Source organism: Alosa alosa, chromosome 16 (genome assembly GCF_017589495.1).
Source record: "Alosa alosa isolate M-15738 ecotype Scorff River chromosome 16, AALO_Geno_1.1, whole genome shotgun sequence".
Taxonomy (NCBI): Eukaryota; Metazoa; Chordata; class Actinopteri; order Clupeiformes; family Clupeidae; genus Alosa; species Alosa alosa.
Genome location: NC_063204.1, coordinates 28,478,122 through 28,492,662, shown reverse-complemented (window position 1 = coordinate 28,492,662; position 14,541 = coordinate 28,478,122). Strand labels below are relative to the sequence as shown.

At 40.9% G+C, this 14,541-nt stretch overlaps 1 protein-coding gene across 1 annotated transcript in view; it reads right to left on the bottom strand.

Moving 5' to 3' along the window:
- Positions 1-75: 75 nt before the first annotated feature.
- vps41 (VPS41 subunit of HOPS complex) overlaps positions 76-14,541 on the bottom strand; it is a 22,911-nt gene continuing 8,445 nt past the window's right edge. The window contains exons 5-28 of the mRNA XM_048265890.1: positions 14,135-14,197; positions 13,814-13,879; positions 11,134-11,253; positions 10,737-10,883; positions 10,552-10,618; positions 10,358-10,455; positions 10,088-10,217; positions 8,376-8,491; positions 8,135-8,191; positions 7,981-8,042; positions 7,754-7,835; positions 7,450-7,542; positions 6,686-6,813; positions 6,308-6,452; positions 5,747-5,788; positions 5,576-5,626; positions 4,842-4,979; positions 4,043-4,097; positions 3,009-3,149; positions 2,571-2,707; positions 2,212-2,311; positions 2,031-2,075; positions 1,313-1,389; positions 76-1,105 (exon numbers count right to left, since the gene is read on the bottom strand). Coding sequence (XP_048121847.1) covers positions 1,025-1,105; positions 1,313-1,389; positions 2,031-2,075; positions 2,212-2,311; positions 2,571-2,707; positions 3,009-3,149; positions 4,043-4,097; positions 4,842-4,979; positions 5,576-5,626; positions 5,747-5,788; positions 6,308-6,452; positions 6,686-6,813; positions 7,450-7,542; positions 7,754-7,835; positions 7,981-8,042; positions 8,135-8,191; positions 8,376-8,491; positions 10,088-10,217; positions 10,358-10,455; positions 10,552-10,618; positions 10,737-10,883; positions 11,134-11,253; positions 13,814-13,879; positions 14,135-14,197 — 2,241 coding nt within the window. The 3' untranslated portion in view covers positions 76-1,024. The remainder of the gene's footprint in view (positions 1,106-1,312; positions 1,390-2,030; positions 2,076-2,211; positions 2,312-2,570; positions 2,708-3,008; positions 3,150-4,042; positions 4,098-4,841; positions 4,980-5,575; positions 5,627-5,746; positions 5,789-6,307; positions 6,453-6,685; positions 6,814-7,449; positions 7,543-7,753; positions 7,836-7,980; positions 8,043-8,134; positions 8,192-8,375; positions 8,492-10,087; positions 10,218-10,357; positions 10,456-10,551; positions 10,619-10,736; positions 10,884-11,133; positions 11,254-13,813; positions 13,880-14,134; positions 14,198-14,541) is intronic.

The window sequence follows — 14,541 nt, the reverse complement described above, 5'->3', positions numbered from 1 at the left end:
TTTCAGCTTTTAATAATTCAGTTATTCTCATTCAACAGAATTACCTAATAATTAAAAAAAAGATAGCAGCCTCAATATATCTTGGTCTATTTATTTGGACTCCACCAACAAGTGCTCTCATCATTTAGTCAGACAATTTGTAAATCCATTTGATTCAACAGCATTCCGCTCAACAACAAAAAAAACCTAAACACATGTTCTGTGTTACAGTAGTCTTACTATTTACAGATGTATATTTGATATTGACTATATAATTTGGACATGATGGATATAGCACTTTAATAATCTTTATTAACATATTAATTTTTTACGGAGCCCCCAAAGGGCCATGGTGGAAATATTTTTTTTTCAGAGGTGGAAATGTACTTTTTGCGTTCCCTCACAATAGTTTTGCATTCCCTTTGGAATACTTGATTTTGCAAGGGAATGCAAAACTATTGTGAGGGAACTCAATAGGAGCTGAAAAAAAAAAAAAAATTCCCACCATGTCCCTTTGGGGGGCTCCATAAAATCCGGCTACAGTTTAAGCAAAATAAATACGTGCCAACATGGAATATCAAATGCAATGTTAATACAGCATTCAACTCAAAACTGTTATGGGCGAAAATACTGAATAATACTGTTTTTCTGCCAATCCAGCCTCCATGAAAAAAAATCTATGAGCATTGTCTTCAACTATGTTAATGGCAAAGTCTTAAATTAGTTCCATTGGTCATTCATAGTGCAAGTGTTTAAAAAAAAAAAAAATTGCATGTATATCTTTGTTGATTTTACACTTGACATATTATTGAACCCAAACTTGCACAATGAGTATTAATTTGCAGTTAAGAATTAAGCACTTCCAAAATGGCTAAAACATCACAGTGTTAAGCCAGGCAAGCAGGACCAACAACAGACGACACTGAACTGCAGCGAACAGCTCTGAGAAACCATTTCCAGGTGACAATGAGGAAGGTGAAGGCTTCAGAACACTGTCCCTAGGTCAGGTCTGTAGAGAGGACTTGTGGGTAGATGCGGTTTCCAGCTATTTCTTCATCTCCAGGATGCCACTGCCAGGCCCTCGTCTCTTGGCACTGCAGATGTTGCAAAACTGAACCCCTGGAATCTGGGGAGCAGAGAATACATGTAAATAAGTTATTTATAATGTTCATGGGGACACTGACCTACTCGGAAGTATGTTTTTACTAGTTGTGAGAAAAGGGTAGTGTCTTAAATTCCTTGTTCTTGTACGAGTTAAGAGTCAGAATATATGCTTTGTGAATGTATGGGCTGGAATGAGACTAAATGGATGTGTGAGGAAAACCTCTCTTACTGCTCCAGAGGGTAGGCACTCCTTGTGGAACATGTGTCTGCAGTGGAACACCACCACACTGAAGGGCTGCGCTGTATCTGAAACACAAGCACAACCAGTCATTACTAGCAGATAAGACATTCACAAAATAGTTCTATAAAAATATATTCTGAAGTACATTCTGTTTAGAATATATAAGACTTGTGCAGTGAAGTAGAGGACTGATATTAATCCATTGCAGGACATTGTTTATTATTATCAGCGTGTAAGAACAACACTGATACTTAAAGCAACACCAAAGAGCTTTTTATACCTTAAAATAATGTTTCCAAAATCGTTTCAGTGGTTCATCAACTCGTAACAGGGTAAACGACATTTTCTGCATTTGCTTCGCGGCCCTCTATCGGCTATAACCGTAATATGTAAGATTGCCAGATCGGGTAGCGGATTTGTAGTTTGATGGAATGAGATAAGAAACTACAAATTTGACTTGCATGATGTCGCAATACATCATACTTTCATAAAATCATGCAACATATTCTACCTTGTCTGTGGACATCGTTATTTGCAAAGCCGGTGCTGGATAAACGAATAGCGTGTGTGTGACAGAGGGAAAGTTCTTTGGTGTTGCTTTAATATCAAATACTTTGTATACATCAGGATTCCGTGGTGGTGGATGTGTGTTAAGTCTAGTTAGGGTACATTTGAAATCATAGAATCAGTAGATGTCAATTAATACCTGATGGTAAAATGGTGGTATGGCAAGATTCACAGATGTTCTCTTCTGCAATGGGAAGAGATGTTAGACAGTTGAATGCTAAACTACAGTATTTCGAACGTGTAAGTCTGTATCTAAGTACGTATAACAATTTAAAGTCAAAAGTATGAATAACAAATTGGAAACAAAATGGCGTCCACACCATCCACTCTGACGCCCCTCATTTGTGTCCTGTGCATCTTTTGCAGCAGGGACATGGAGTCCGACACCAGGATCTTCTTACAGCCCTCTCTCAGCAGGATCTGAGGAGAAACAGCGATACTGTGGGTTAGGAAGGTGTTTTCCTAATTGTTTAGAGTGCTCCTCTACAAAAGCACACACATTTGAGACCTTAAATGGAACTAATAGACACACAATTTGTAGGGAAGCACGTTATAGATATATTTTTAGACACATTCTTGTTCAAAAATATTCTGAGCTGTGTGTTTAGAGGCAAACTGGCAAAAATCAAACATTGAGGGGATACCTGTCAATGGGTCCAAGTTAAAGAGATGTTCTAACCTGCAGATTGTAGTCTTGTAGGATCTTGACCAGCGAGTCTCTCAGGTTGGGGATTTCCATGCCTTCCTTGATGCGGTGGATGAGAAGGATGGGGTCTACATGGGTGCCTATGTTGTTCAGCAGTCCTGTGATGAAGGCTGTAGGATAACAGGAAAATGTGGATTCATGTATGAATGCTGCACATTCATATTTTTGCTGTACAAAACTGTACATTCATGCTTTTGTTTCAATATGGCTGTATATTCATGTTTTTCTTTGATATGTATTTCACATACAGAAATAAGTTTTGTGCAAATTATTTCTGTCCATCTCAAAAAAAAAGAAAAGAAAATTAAGTGGTACAAAAAATCTCAGAAAGAAGTGGCCACCAGTTTTAAACTTCATGGGTGCATTGATACTAGGATATTCTCTATCACTCTACATATGTCTGTGTCGTACGTGGCTTATCGATGGAGTAGGAGATGAGGTCCTCCCACAGCTCAGCATCATCCTGATCCTTGGCAAACTCAATGGCCTTGTCTACATCTGCCAGCTCCTCCATGATCATCTGCAGTGCTTGCCTGCAGTTCCCCATCCTGCCTGCAGATGGTGAAGGGAAGGTTACTTTTAAGATGTGTTCCATTACAGATTACATACCATAAAAATGTATTTTGTAACATATTTTGATAGATTACTCAAAGTGAGTCACGTATTTTGAATACTTGGTGGATGGAACAGTTACGTGAGGTCATGTGAAGTTGTAAGACCCACAGTGTCAACTATAGACTATATATACAGTCTATGGTGTTAACAACCCACAACCTGCTTTACCATGAGGATGGATTGACATAAGCCTATGTGCTTTGTTAACGTCATTGTGTCAAAGATCCAGAGAGGTTTTGTCTGCTAAGTATACACAGATTTTTTTTTGATGAATTTCAAAAACTCAAGAGGAGTTACATGCCTTTTTGCAGATCACACAGTGAAGAAACCAGAACCAATACTGGTCTAAAACATGCTGGGTGGATATCGGTCTATAAGAAAACTAATTTTACATTCCCTGAGAGGTTTTTCATTTAGGCTACCAATAGAGGAAAGGGAACAGAGCCACTTAAGCTACATGGTGTGGTTAAAATAATTATTGCATTTGAGTTCGAAACAGCTTGGCCTACATGTTAGAATGATTTAAAATGTAATCCCTTAAATCTATCAGTGTAACTGTATTCTGAATACCACTCATTTAAATTGTGACTTCCCAATGTTGCCAGCAGAGGGCAGGAACACCAAGGAATCATCACACAAGGACAAGCTCTAAATATACAGGTAACCTCTCACTTCACTTCTATACATCTTTCTCTCTTAAGTGTTCAGCCGTCACATCTAGGACTTAACTATAGAATGAAGGGGAAAAGTGTTCACAACATTTTTTTTATGCTTTGTCTTTGTGTTATAAGGTATGTAATAGCATGATGAAGGTAAAAGGCCGTGCTTACTGAGAAGGAAGACCGTCTCCTCAACAAAGTTCCTCTGCTGACAGATCTCAAGTGCCTAAACAGGAACACAGAAATAAAAGTGAGGTAAACCATGAGGTTTCAAAAGCCCGTATTTTGTCCACATCAGAAAAGAGTTAACAATCACCTCTATTAGAATAGATACAATGCTTTATCTTAAATTTCCCCTTGGGGATCAATAAAGTGTGTGTGTCTGTGTCTGTGTGTCTGTGTGTCTGTGTCTATCTGTGTCTATCTATCTATCTATCTTTTATTATCTATTATTACATTTCTTCTTCAGAGAAAAAAAGTCATTATGTGCATGAGTGAGCACATCCATTGTTACAGCCCTAACTGGCCTTTCTTAGCCTGGTCCACGTTGTGTGCCTGGGCTCTCTCTCTCTCTGCTGCAGGTGAAGTGGTACTCAGGTGTGGTTGATTTCTTCCTGATTGGAAGGGGGATAAGAGGTCCTCTCTCTCCACTCTGGCTGTTCTCCCTTCTTCTCACTTGGCTTTTGTTTTCCATTTCACTCGACAGCTCCAGACACTTCACTTTTGCGTTATCTTCCACTCTACTGACGTTCTTTATATTCTATCATACAACTTATTTACAATGTGTGTGTGACCTGCCCTTCATTTTACTGTGCTCTGAGCCAAGCGTGGTTAACAGCATGTGTTTGAATTACATTGTGTTAACAGCATGTGTTTGTGTTACATTGTATCTGAGTGTGTGTGTGTGTGTGTGTGTGTGTGTGTGTGTGTGTGTGTGTATGTTCATAATTATGGGGTGAGGAGTCATTACCTTCTCCAGCGGGCAGTGTGTGCTGTCTCGTAGGAAGGGCAGCAGGTTGGGTCGGTCGTACTCGGCATACAGGCTGATCTGCCGCTCATGATAGCGCTGGCCCTTGTGGTGGTCCCGCTTGAACAGCTTATGCAGGTACTGCAGACAGTGAGACAACCTCAGCTTACTGTTATACTCAATAACTTCACACCTGATTTTATTACATTGACATTTACGACATTCATTTAGCAAACGCTTTTATCCAAAGCGACTTATAGATAAGGGATAACATTCAAGCTACGCCATTTTATGAATGATGCTTATTCAGTGCACAGTACGGCTATTTTGGTTTCGTTCACGTTTTTATTTACATTGTAAAAAATTGTGATCATGCTAAGATTGTCGTAAATGTACATTGAGGATCCAAACAAGAGGGATTAAATTAAATACTTTTAGAATTTCCAGCTCTTTATCTTCAAATAAAAGTCTCAAGATTGAAGTAATCACATTCTGATGTACATACACAGTAAATGTCTGACATTTTCATTTCAAACACTTAGTCAATATCTGAAGGTCAAACGTTTTAAATATAAAATGAATGCAGCCCTGCTCTGCCAATTTAAACATAACCATATAAATATGTTGCTGTTGCTGTCTTCTTATTTATTTGTCATGTCAATGGGTCACTGGTTAAATTAAATAAAACACAATTAATTTAAATGTTAATGGCCCAATAAAAAAGTCCCTATACTCACAACATGCAGAAGCTCTGGTCTGTCTTTCAGTTCCTCCACAACTCTGTCTGTCTGTAAAAGAGAGGGAACAGAAAAAAACATATTGGTATTCAGTCAAACGAAGAGGAAGAGAGAAAGAGAGAGAGGGAGAGAAAACATGCCAAGAAATGAGAAGGCATTGGGTTCACCTACTGATATTTTGTCTTCGTTATCCAGCAACATGTCAACAGCTTTCTGAAAAAGGAGAGGAGAGGAGCTGATATATCCGCCGGACAGATCTATACAGACGCGACCTGCAACCTCATAGGTGTTCCATCTCAAATATAATTACACGCTGGGCTTGTGAGTGGGGGGAGAGGAGACGCCACATCTCCAGAGGCTCTCGGCTATACGCTACACTCTCCCCTACCATTTTGACTTCTAATTCAGAGAAAGATCACCTCCTTTGAGCAGAGCAGGTGATGGAGATTGTGAGCTCAGCTCAGCTAGAACTTACTGCAGGAAATTCACCACTAAAATCCCATTAAGGTTCAATCATCATCAACATATGTATCAGTTAAATATGTAGTCAAATTAGGGCACACCTTTAAATCGTATAATTCATTTAAACTAACATATTTATCATGAATTATGTAATTCTCACGAGACCTCTTTAATATTTGAAAGGTGTTTATGATAATTAGGATAATAACATTGTTAATTTTGAGTTGAATGTGTGATTGTTGTATTGCAGGGGCAGTGAGTGTTAAACACCTCTTTATCGAAGTCCATGAGCAGAACGATCTTGTCCTCTATGGAGGAGAAGAGGTTGTGCTTGTGGATGAGTTGGTACACATCTTTATGCCTTAGCCTCAAGTAGATCTCCAACGCACGGTCATACCTCTGGTCATATGTGTACCTAAAGAATGGGAAAGAGAAAGAAGTAGGAGAAGGTATATATTGAACCATTTTAAACAATGAAACCAAACAGAACCATTATAAACATGGCCATGTAAGCTATAACTTAAAAACAGTGAAGACCAGGAAAGAAAAATATATTTATACAGTAAAATTAACACAACACTGAGCATAGGATTGCTAATGTTGCAAATCTCTAGCATTTCACCGTGATAGACCCATCTCTTCACTCACAGTTCAGCCAGTGTAGTGAGCAAGGTGCGGTTGGTGGGGTCCTTCTTTAGGTGGTGGTTCACTGCCTGCACAATAGTCATGTTGTTGTACAGCTCCCCAGGCCACTCTCTAATGAGCGTGGCAAAACCCTGTCAAGGAGAACCCCACACACACACACACACACACACACACACACACACACACACACACACACGGTTTCATGGTTTGGTCTGGAAGACGTCCAGGGTGCTGCCTGCCTACTACCTACATTCTGTAATGTATAAGTATATACTCTTGATCCCGTGAGGGAAATTTGGTCTCTGCATTTATCCCAATCCGTAAATTAGTGAAACATACACAGCACACAGTGAACACAGTGACATGAAGCACACACTAACCCGGAGCAGTGAGCTGCCTGCTACAGCGGCGCTCGGGGAGCAGTGAGGGGTTAGGTGCCTTGCTCAAGGGCACTTCAGCCGTGGATGTGAGGATGGGAGAGCAGTGCCCAACCACTTTACCCGCCCACATTTTTCCTACTGGGTCGGGGATCGAACCGGCAACCCTTCGGTTACAAGCCCGAAGCCCTAACCAATAGGCCACGGCTGCCCTGAAGCTTACAATCAATTCAATGTCTTGCCACGATCTGTGGAACTTACAGACAACACTATGTAATGTTACTGCACACCCATTTACAGCTCTTCATTGTGCCAGTAAGGTCTTGTTCAGAAAATGTTCAGGCAAATGACTTTTAATGAGTATGGTCAAATGAGTATGGTCCTACAGACCTCATAGTCAGTCTGGAGGAACTCGTGCAGGATCATCTCGTAGATGGCTGGCCGGAGACGCAGGTCTCCTCTGGGCAGGTACTGGCTGATCGCCTGCATGGGGGTTAGGGGTTTTGGTATAAAAAAAGTACAAAAGAGTAGATTCACACTAAAGGGAGACAAGACTGTCTGAAATAAGTGTCTGAAATAAGCAGAATAGAAATAATAACAGAATCTTTCCAAAATTATGTAAAAATTCTCTTTACTTGATAAGCTTATAACCTTGACACCAAAGTGATTTTAATGCCTGGGCAGGTAAACTCACCTTCAATTGGCCTATGGTTTTGAAGCGGTAGACCTCATTCTCCCAGAGATCCATGTTCTTCCCTAAGACTTTCTGGCACTTCCTGTAAGCAGATGGCAAGACAAGCAGACAAATCAACAAAATTTAGAGTATGCAACCCTATATGTTTCCTTAGATTATATATTGACATATGTATGAATATACATGTACAGTATATTTTGAAATGAAACCCCAAATCCTCCAAATACCTGGCTGCTGTGTCATAGTCTCCTTTTTCAACCAAGTGATTGATGTATGCCATCCCAATTTTCTAAAAGAATAGTCAAAGGATAAGCTGCCTTGTTATACAGAATGCCAATCCTGGAAAACCTTACTTCTGTAACAAAGTGAATCATCCCAAACCTGGACGTCATGTCGTTTGATGTTCTTAAAGCTGATCTCTGCTGCCATTAGAGCTTCCTAGAGGAAACAAACAATCAGGTTAGTATTTCCTGTTTGTCTTAATGGGACCCAACAGTCTTATTTACAGTAAAAAAAAAGGCATAAGATGTTGCCACATCCTCCACATATTTCTGAAATCACCTGCACTGTAAGCCAACATGGTGGCACTGTCCTTCCCTACACCTGCCTTCTCTCTACTCACCTCATACTTCTTCTTGTCCAGCAGCCAGTCGATGTGGTCATCCTGGTCCCTCTCCTTCGCCACCACGATGTCCTTAGGGCTGATGATGTAGAACAGGGACTCCCCCTCAGAGTGCTCTGTGGACACAGGGGAGGAGAGGAGTCCTCGGAGAGGTCACTTCACTGCACACTCAGGCTCATACAACTAGTGGTGTCAAAACACTATTGGCCCTAATTTAAGTGAAGGGCAAAGTGCAGTCACTCAAAGAGCAAAGTGTGTTTGAACTAAAGTTACTGTGCAGCTTTTTGGAACACTGAGCTGACCCACTGATGTTTGTGTTTAAGATTTTTGGTATTAAAGGAGAAATCGGGCGAGTTTTCACATAGATCTCCTTTTATGGAGGTAACCGAGTACTGTAGGTGCAAAAAAACCCGAAAACAATCTGTTTTACCTAGCTCTAGTTGCTACAGCCAGCAGCTAACGCAGCCAGGCAGCTACAGCGCTACACTCTGGGGGCATGTCCGTGAGCTCCCATTTACACGCCCCCAGAGTGTAGGGCTGTAGCTGCCTGGTTGTAGCAACTCGAGCTAGGTAAAACCGATTGTTTTCATTTTTCTGTACCAGAGCTAGGTAAAAACCAATTGTTTTTTTTTGTTTTTTGTACCGACAGTACTCGATGACCTCGAAAAGTGGAGATCTATGTGGAAACTTGCCCAATTTCTCCTTTAAACTAAGAATTAAGATTTTGCCTTACTATTAAATAAGCTTCAATTAGACATTAGACTTTGCCATTTACATTAGTGCCCAATATTTTCTTAAGTGCTTTTCAAGTGGTGGTGATATGTGGCCAAGATGTCAAATACTTACATTTACTATGTACAGTTTTTTTTACATTAAATACTAATTTGCAGATGTAGCTGTCGATGCAATTATGGTTTACAATTAAATCTCCTACCGCTTTGAGGATCTTTATTTTTATGGTATGGATTAGGGCTGTCAAAGTAACTGATTAATTTGAGAAAAAATAACTGATTAAAAAAAATAACGCAGATTAATCGATTCTGTATGACCTTTGACCCTGAGCCGTTCTAGTTAGTAACCATTAGACTATAAAATGAAGGAGAGAGAAGAAAATGTGCTGCCTAGATCATTGATTCGAACATTTACTTTTAAAAAACGGCCTGATGGTGTTGACAAAAATAAAGTGTTGATTAAAATAAAGTCCTCTGCAATGTCTGCAGCAAGGAATTTGCATATCACGTATTTGTCAACTCTAAAGTCACACATCAATGGAAAGAAATAGTGTTGACATTGAGGAGAGTGTTTATTTATTTTCATTGTGTCCCCTAGGTTATATCTGTGGCCTGAAATGCCTTGTATGTGAAAAAAACTTCTTCCCGAAGCACTTTTGAATTTATTTCCTCAGCATATTAGGTCATATCATAGATTATTATGGCCATAATGAACTTTAATGCCACTAATGCTGATTATTCAATGATTCATTTGAATTTAAATATTTAAAATACTTTCTCAGCAAAAATTATATTTGCGATTAATTTAGATGAATTAATCACAGAGTATGTAATTAATTAGATTAATTTTTTTAATCGATTGACAGCCCTAGTATGGATATATCTCCATGTTAGAACTGTGCTGACATATTTCTTTAGTAGCCACAGAGGGTCCTGATCCCTGTTTGGTCCAGATCTAAGTGCCCTGCCGTGCTGCCCTACCGAGCCGGTAGTCCCTGCACTCGTTGTCGTGGAAGTTGCGGACGGTAAGCGCGTCAGACGAGATCTCCTCACAGGTCTCCGGCAGCGGCTGGATGATGTCGAGACGTGGTCGCGCACGGAACTCCTCTTCCTAACACACACAAACACATTTTGATACACCAACTCAGACAGATGATTTCACTACATGGAATGATTCTATTTTATTGTATTTAATCTCTGGAGCTGATGTTCAATCACATTGATAAACTCTGACTTATAGTTTGGACTCACCATGTGCTCTGAGGCCTCCTTCACAAAATAGAGGGTGACAAGCTGGTCAGCCAGCGGGGCCAGGCCACTGATGAAGAACTCGGTCTCAAAGGCAGACACTGGAACGCAAGACACACAGGTATGTTACTTTATCACTTTTTCCATTAGCCTTCCCACGTTCCCCAAAAGTCTAAAAAACTGTGAGTGATGGTTACCGATCTCAACGTAGCGGCTAGGCAGGTCTCGCATCTCAGTGGGGTCTCTCTCCTTCACAGCACATATCTTCACAAGAGACAAAATTAGAGTTGTGCTGTTAAAGTGCTTTGTTAAGGCTCTCATACAGGCACTCATACAGAACATGAAAACACACACACACACACACACACACACACACACACACCTTGACAGAGGAGCCCCAGCCGATGATGAGGTTGGCGTTGTCCTTCCAGCACAGACTGCATGGATACATGTCCGGCCGCAGACTGGTGTTGTCCCGCAGGACGTTGGTGATACGCTGCTTAGTGCTTAAGTCATAGATCTTCACTCCCTGTGATGGATATACATACATTACACATACATAGTATTCCAGTACAGGTATGAAGTAAATATGCAACATTGACTTGGTTCTTACAGTAATGATTATTCAACAAATTTTCTGGATTAGAATATTTGAAACGTACTTGGATGCACCCCTTTCTCCCAGAATTTGTTAACTTTGTAAATATTCTCTTGAATATATTTCCTTTAAGGCAAAAGAGCACATGCACTCTTCTGATGTGTGACCATGCCCTGCGTACCACATTATTGGCCCAGGCGATGAGGTTGGCTCTCCACTTGATGTTGGTGATGCTACCCTCGCCCTCGTGGATGACTGATGTCTTCCAGCGGTTTAGCCAATTCCTCTCATACATCAGCAGCTTTAAAGATAGATAGATAGATAGATAGATACTTTATTCATTCCGATGGAAATTTTAAGTAAAACACAGCTTGACACAACCACACCATTAGATTACACATTGTACATACAAAAGTCACTTCATTAACCAAGTATCTACAGCCTTTAACATACAATCATCAGACAGAGTTGCATTAATGAGTGTCCAATTGCAAGAAGGACGAAGTAAAACAGGGGCAGTTAGAATGCTAAAAGCATTTAGTGTGATATAGTGTTTCATTAAAACAAGCTCTTTAAACAAGCCACAGCATCATCAAAATTGCTTATGAGAGTAAAAGCATTTTAATACATTTAAAATCATCTATGAGCTATAACAAGTCACCAAAATGTCCATCTGTAAATAGCTAGCTAGCTACAAAAAACCTCCTGTGCATCTCCCATGTACAATAAGTGATTTTGATGCTGCTTTGCCACATGACCGTCTTTGACCATGAGAGGGCAGTAGAGCACAGCTGACGGACGACCGGACGACTGGGTTTCTCAGGCGCGGTTTCTCTCCTCTGCTCCAGGCAGAAAATCCATTTTGGACAAGTGTGTCTTAATTACCCAAATGGAACGGTAAGTGCTTTTAACAAGAGAACTCCTCTTGTATCGCGTGTCAATAAAACCCTTGGATAAAGTGTGGTATGCCGCCGTCTTCACAAAGTCGCTGCGCTGACAGATATTAGGTTACTTAGCTTTTAATTAAGAGCTGGATGAGACATTACACAAATTAGGGACACTCTCTGATCCTAAGAGAAGTATTTCTCTATTACACATTGACAGAAATTGGATCCAGTCTCTTTGGACTGTGGTATGCCAGTGCCACAATGTACAGTATGCGTCTTAAATTTCCTGAAGGTGTTCTCTTTTTTTTTTCACGTCATTGTAGCCCCCTTCAGAAACTCTGTTTAGTGAGCGCTCATTTCTTTAGGCATTACCATCTTAAGATACACTTTGAGAAGCCAGACATATGATAGCCTCTTTCCTCTTTTTCTTTTGAGGTGAGGGTTAAGAGGGTTATGATAATGTCTACTTCGCCCACGAGAGGAAAAATCCTGACGGAAATGACAACAGCCACAATGGAAAAGACACCTCGAGAGGCACAGTCTCAAGACACACACAAACTCTTATTACAGTCGAGCGGGTGGAACATACTGAGAGAAAAAAAAAGATAGATACAAAGAAAGAAAAGAACTGAAAATGGAAGACCCTTCAATGTGGCTTCCATTCTACTCTTTTTCTACTCTTATGTTAACAGATCACAGCACGCAGCATGAAGGGGATGACACTCGGTGGGGCCTGTGCAGACTGAATTGAATTGCCTTTGACAAGATGTGTCTTCAGTCGAAGCCTTATTGATTTTCGTGGCGAGGGTGCATTATGGGAGCCTTAAGCCGCAGGAAGGGGACTGGAATCAGGTAGCGGCTGAGAGTAGAGGCTCGGGGAACGCTCATTCAGGGGCTTCCATTAGGACTCAAGGCGCGTCACGTGAGGTGGAGGTGGGGGTGGGGGTAGGGAGCGTGGGGCAGGTGGGGGGCAGCAGGATGGGGTGGGGGTGTGTGTGTGTGGTGTGGGGGGGGGGTATGGGGTATGGGGCAAGGCAGCGGTTGAGAGGTGGGTTGTCCTCTGATATGATGAGGACTCAATACAGGGCAAATCAAAACCAGTCAAAACTTACATAATGTGTTCATATCTATGTTTTGAATGAATGTCTTCGTGTGCTACCATGTAGGGCCCATGACTAAAGACGATATACCAGGATATACCAAAAATGGTCAAGTTTAATGCTTTAACATGACCAAGCTTATATTTCTATAAAAATACAACCGTGCTTTGAAATCGCATTTGCACTTATACCATAAAATGAAGACACAGTTAGAGAGGCGGAGGAAAAGACAGAAGCCAAAAGAATGATACATCTATGAATAAACTGTGAGTGTAGTGTCCAAGGATGTCCTTTGGCGTTTTTCGGGCTGAATTGCAGATCCATGCGAATCAACCTGCTATTTGTATAGAATCTGGCCATGAAGTGTGGTCTACATGTTTGGAGACTACGGGGTCATCTGGGTAATGACTGTTATTTGTTGTGCTCGAGAGACAACACCTCTCTGGTGAACAGCACTTTGGGGAAAATGGGCCACTCTCACTAAAAGATCAGCCCTGGCGAGAGGACGACATGGTAAGAGCCTTTCACGTCTCCCGACAGGAATAAAAGTGAGAACAATTCACAATAAAGGGGAGAAATAAAAAAAAGAGCAGAAATCGGAGGGAAAATGTGAAACAGTGGATGTACCCCAACATAAATTCCACAAAGATAAAGGCTTCACCGTGGTGGGGAGCAGGAAAAAAAAGCAGGCATCACTTTGGCCAGAGAGAAAGATCCATCTGAAGTGGCTGTGAGGGATCATGCAAACATCACAAGTGTACACATTTGTGTGGATGAGTGTTCGGAGGAGTTTACCACCCCTGCTCCCTGCTGTTAGAACACGAGAGCTTCCATGCTCCCCAGGTACACGGTGTGGAATGGTCTTCAGACTCACCTTGTTGCCCCCGGTGACAAACTGCTTGTTGTTTGATTTGCTGAACTGCGGATGGAGAGCCACCACCTACAGAGAAGACGAACAGATCAGAGAGAGACACGGTACGGTAGGTGGACATCAGTAGGCCATGCCAACGGCCCCTTAACAAAGCTGAGGTACAACACTATTCTGTTCTCACTGCCTTTCAAAAATGGGTCTGAATATGTTCAAAAACAAGTGATGGATTAACTTGTTTCAGGTATGACAACTGCCTTTATTTACCTTTGAATTAACAGTAATTGGCATTAAAAAAATGTAATTACTTGGATTCAAATGACATACCTTTATAGGACAGTCAAAGATCTCATGGAAACCTTCCCGTGTATACAAACCAACAACTTGGACCTGTGAGGAAAGAATAAGACATGTCATGGCAGTGATGGGCCATTCTCTCAATCCAAAATTGGATCTGGTTGCTTAATGGTAAAGTGTGCTGTGTCCGTATTGATGTTGAGGTGTTTTTTAGGTAAAACAAAGACTATATGGTAAGGGTATTGTGATGAACTACATAGCCTTCCAAGGACAACATAGCTCATTAGACCCAATAATTTGTGTAATATCAAGCGCAATGCCAAAATGCTATTACTGATTAAGAAATCATTATGTTTTCTTTGGAGGAAAAGAAGAAGCAACCCTTGAAGATGGCACACATTTGCTCATAGTGCATTTTCCCCAGTAAAGTTCAGGCT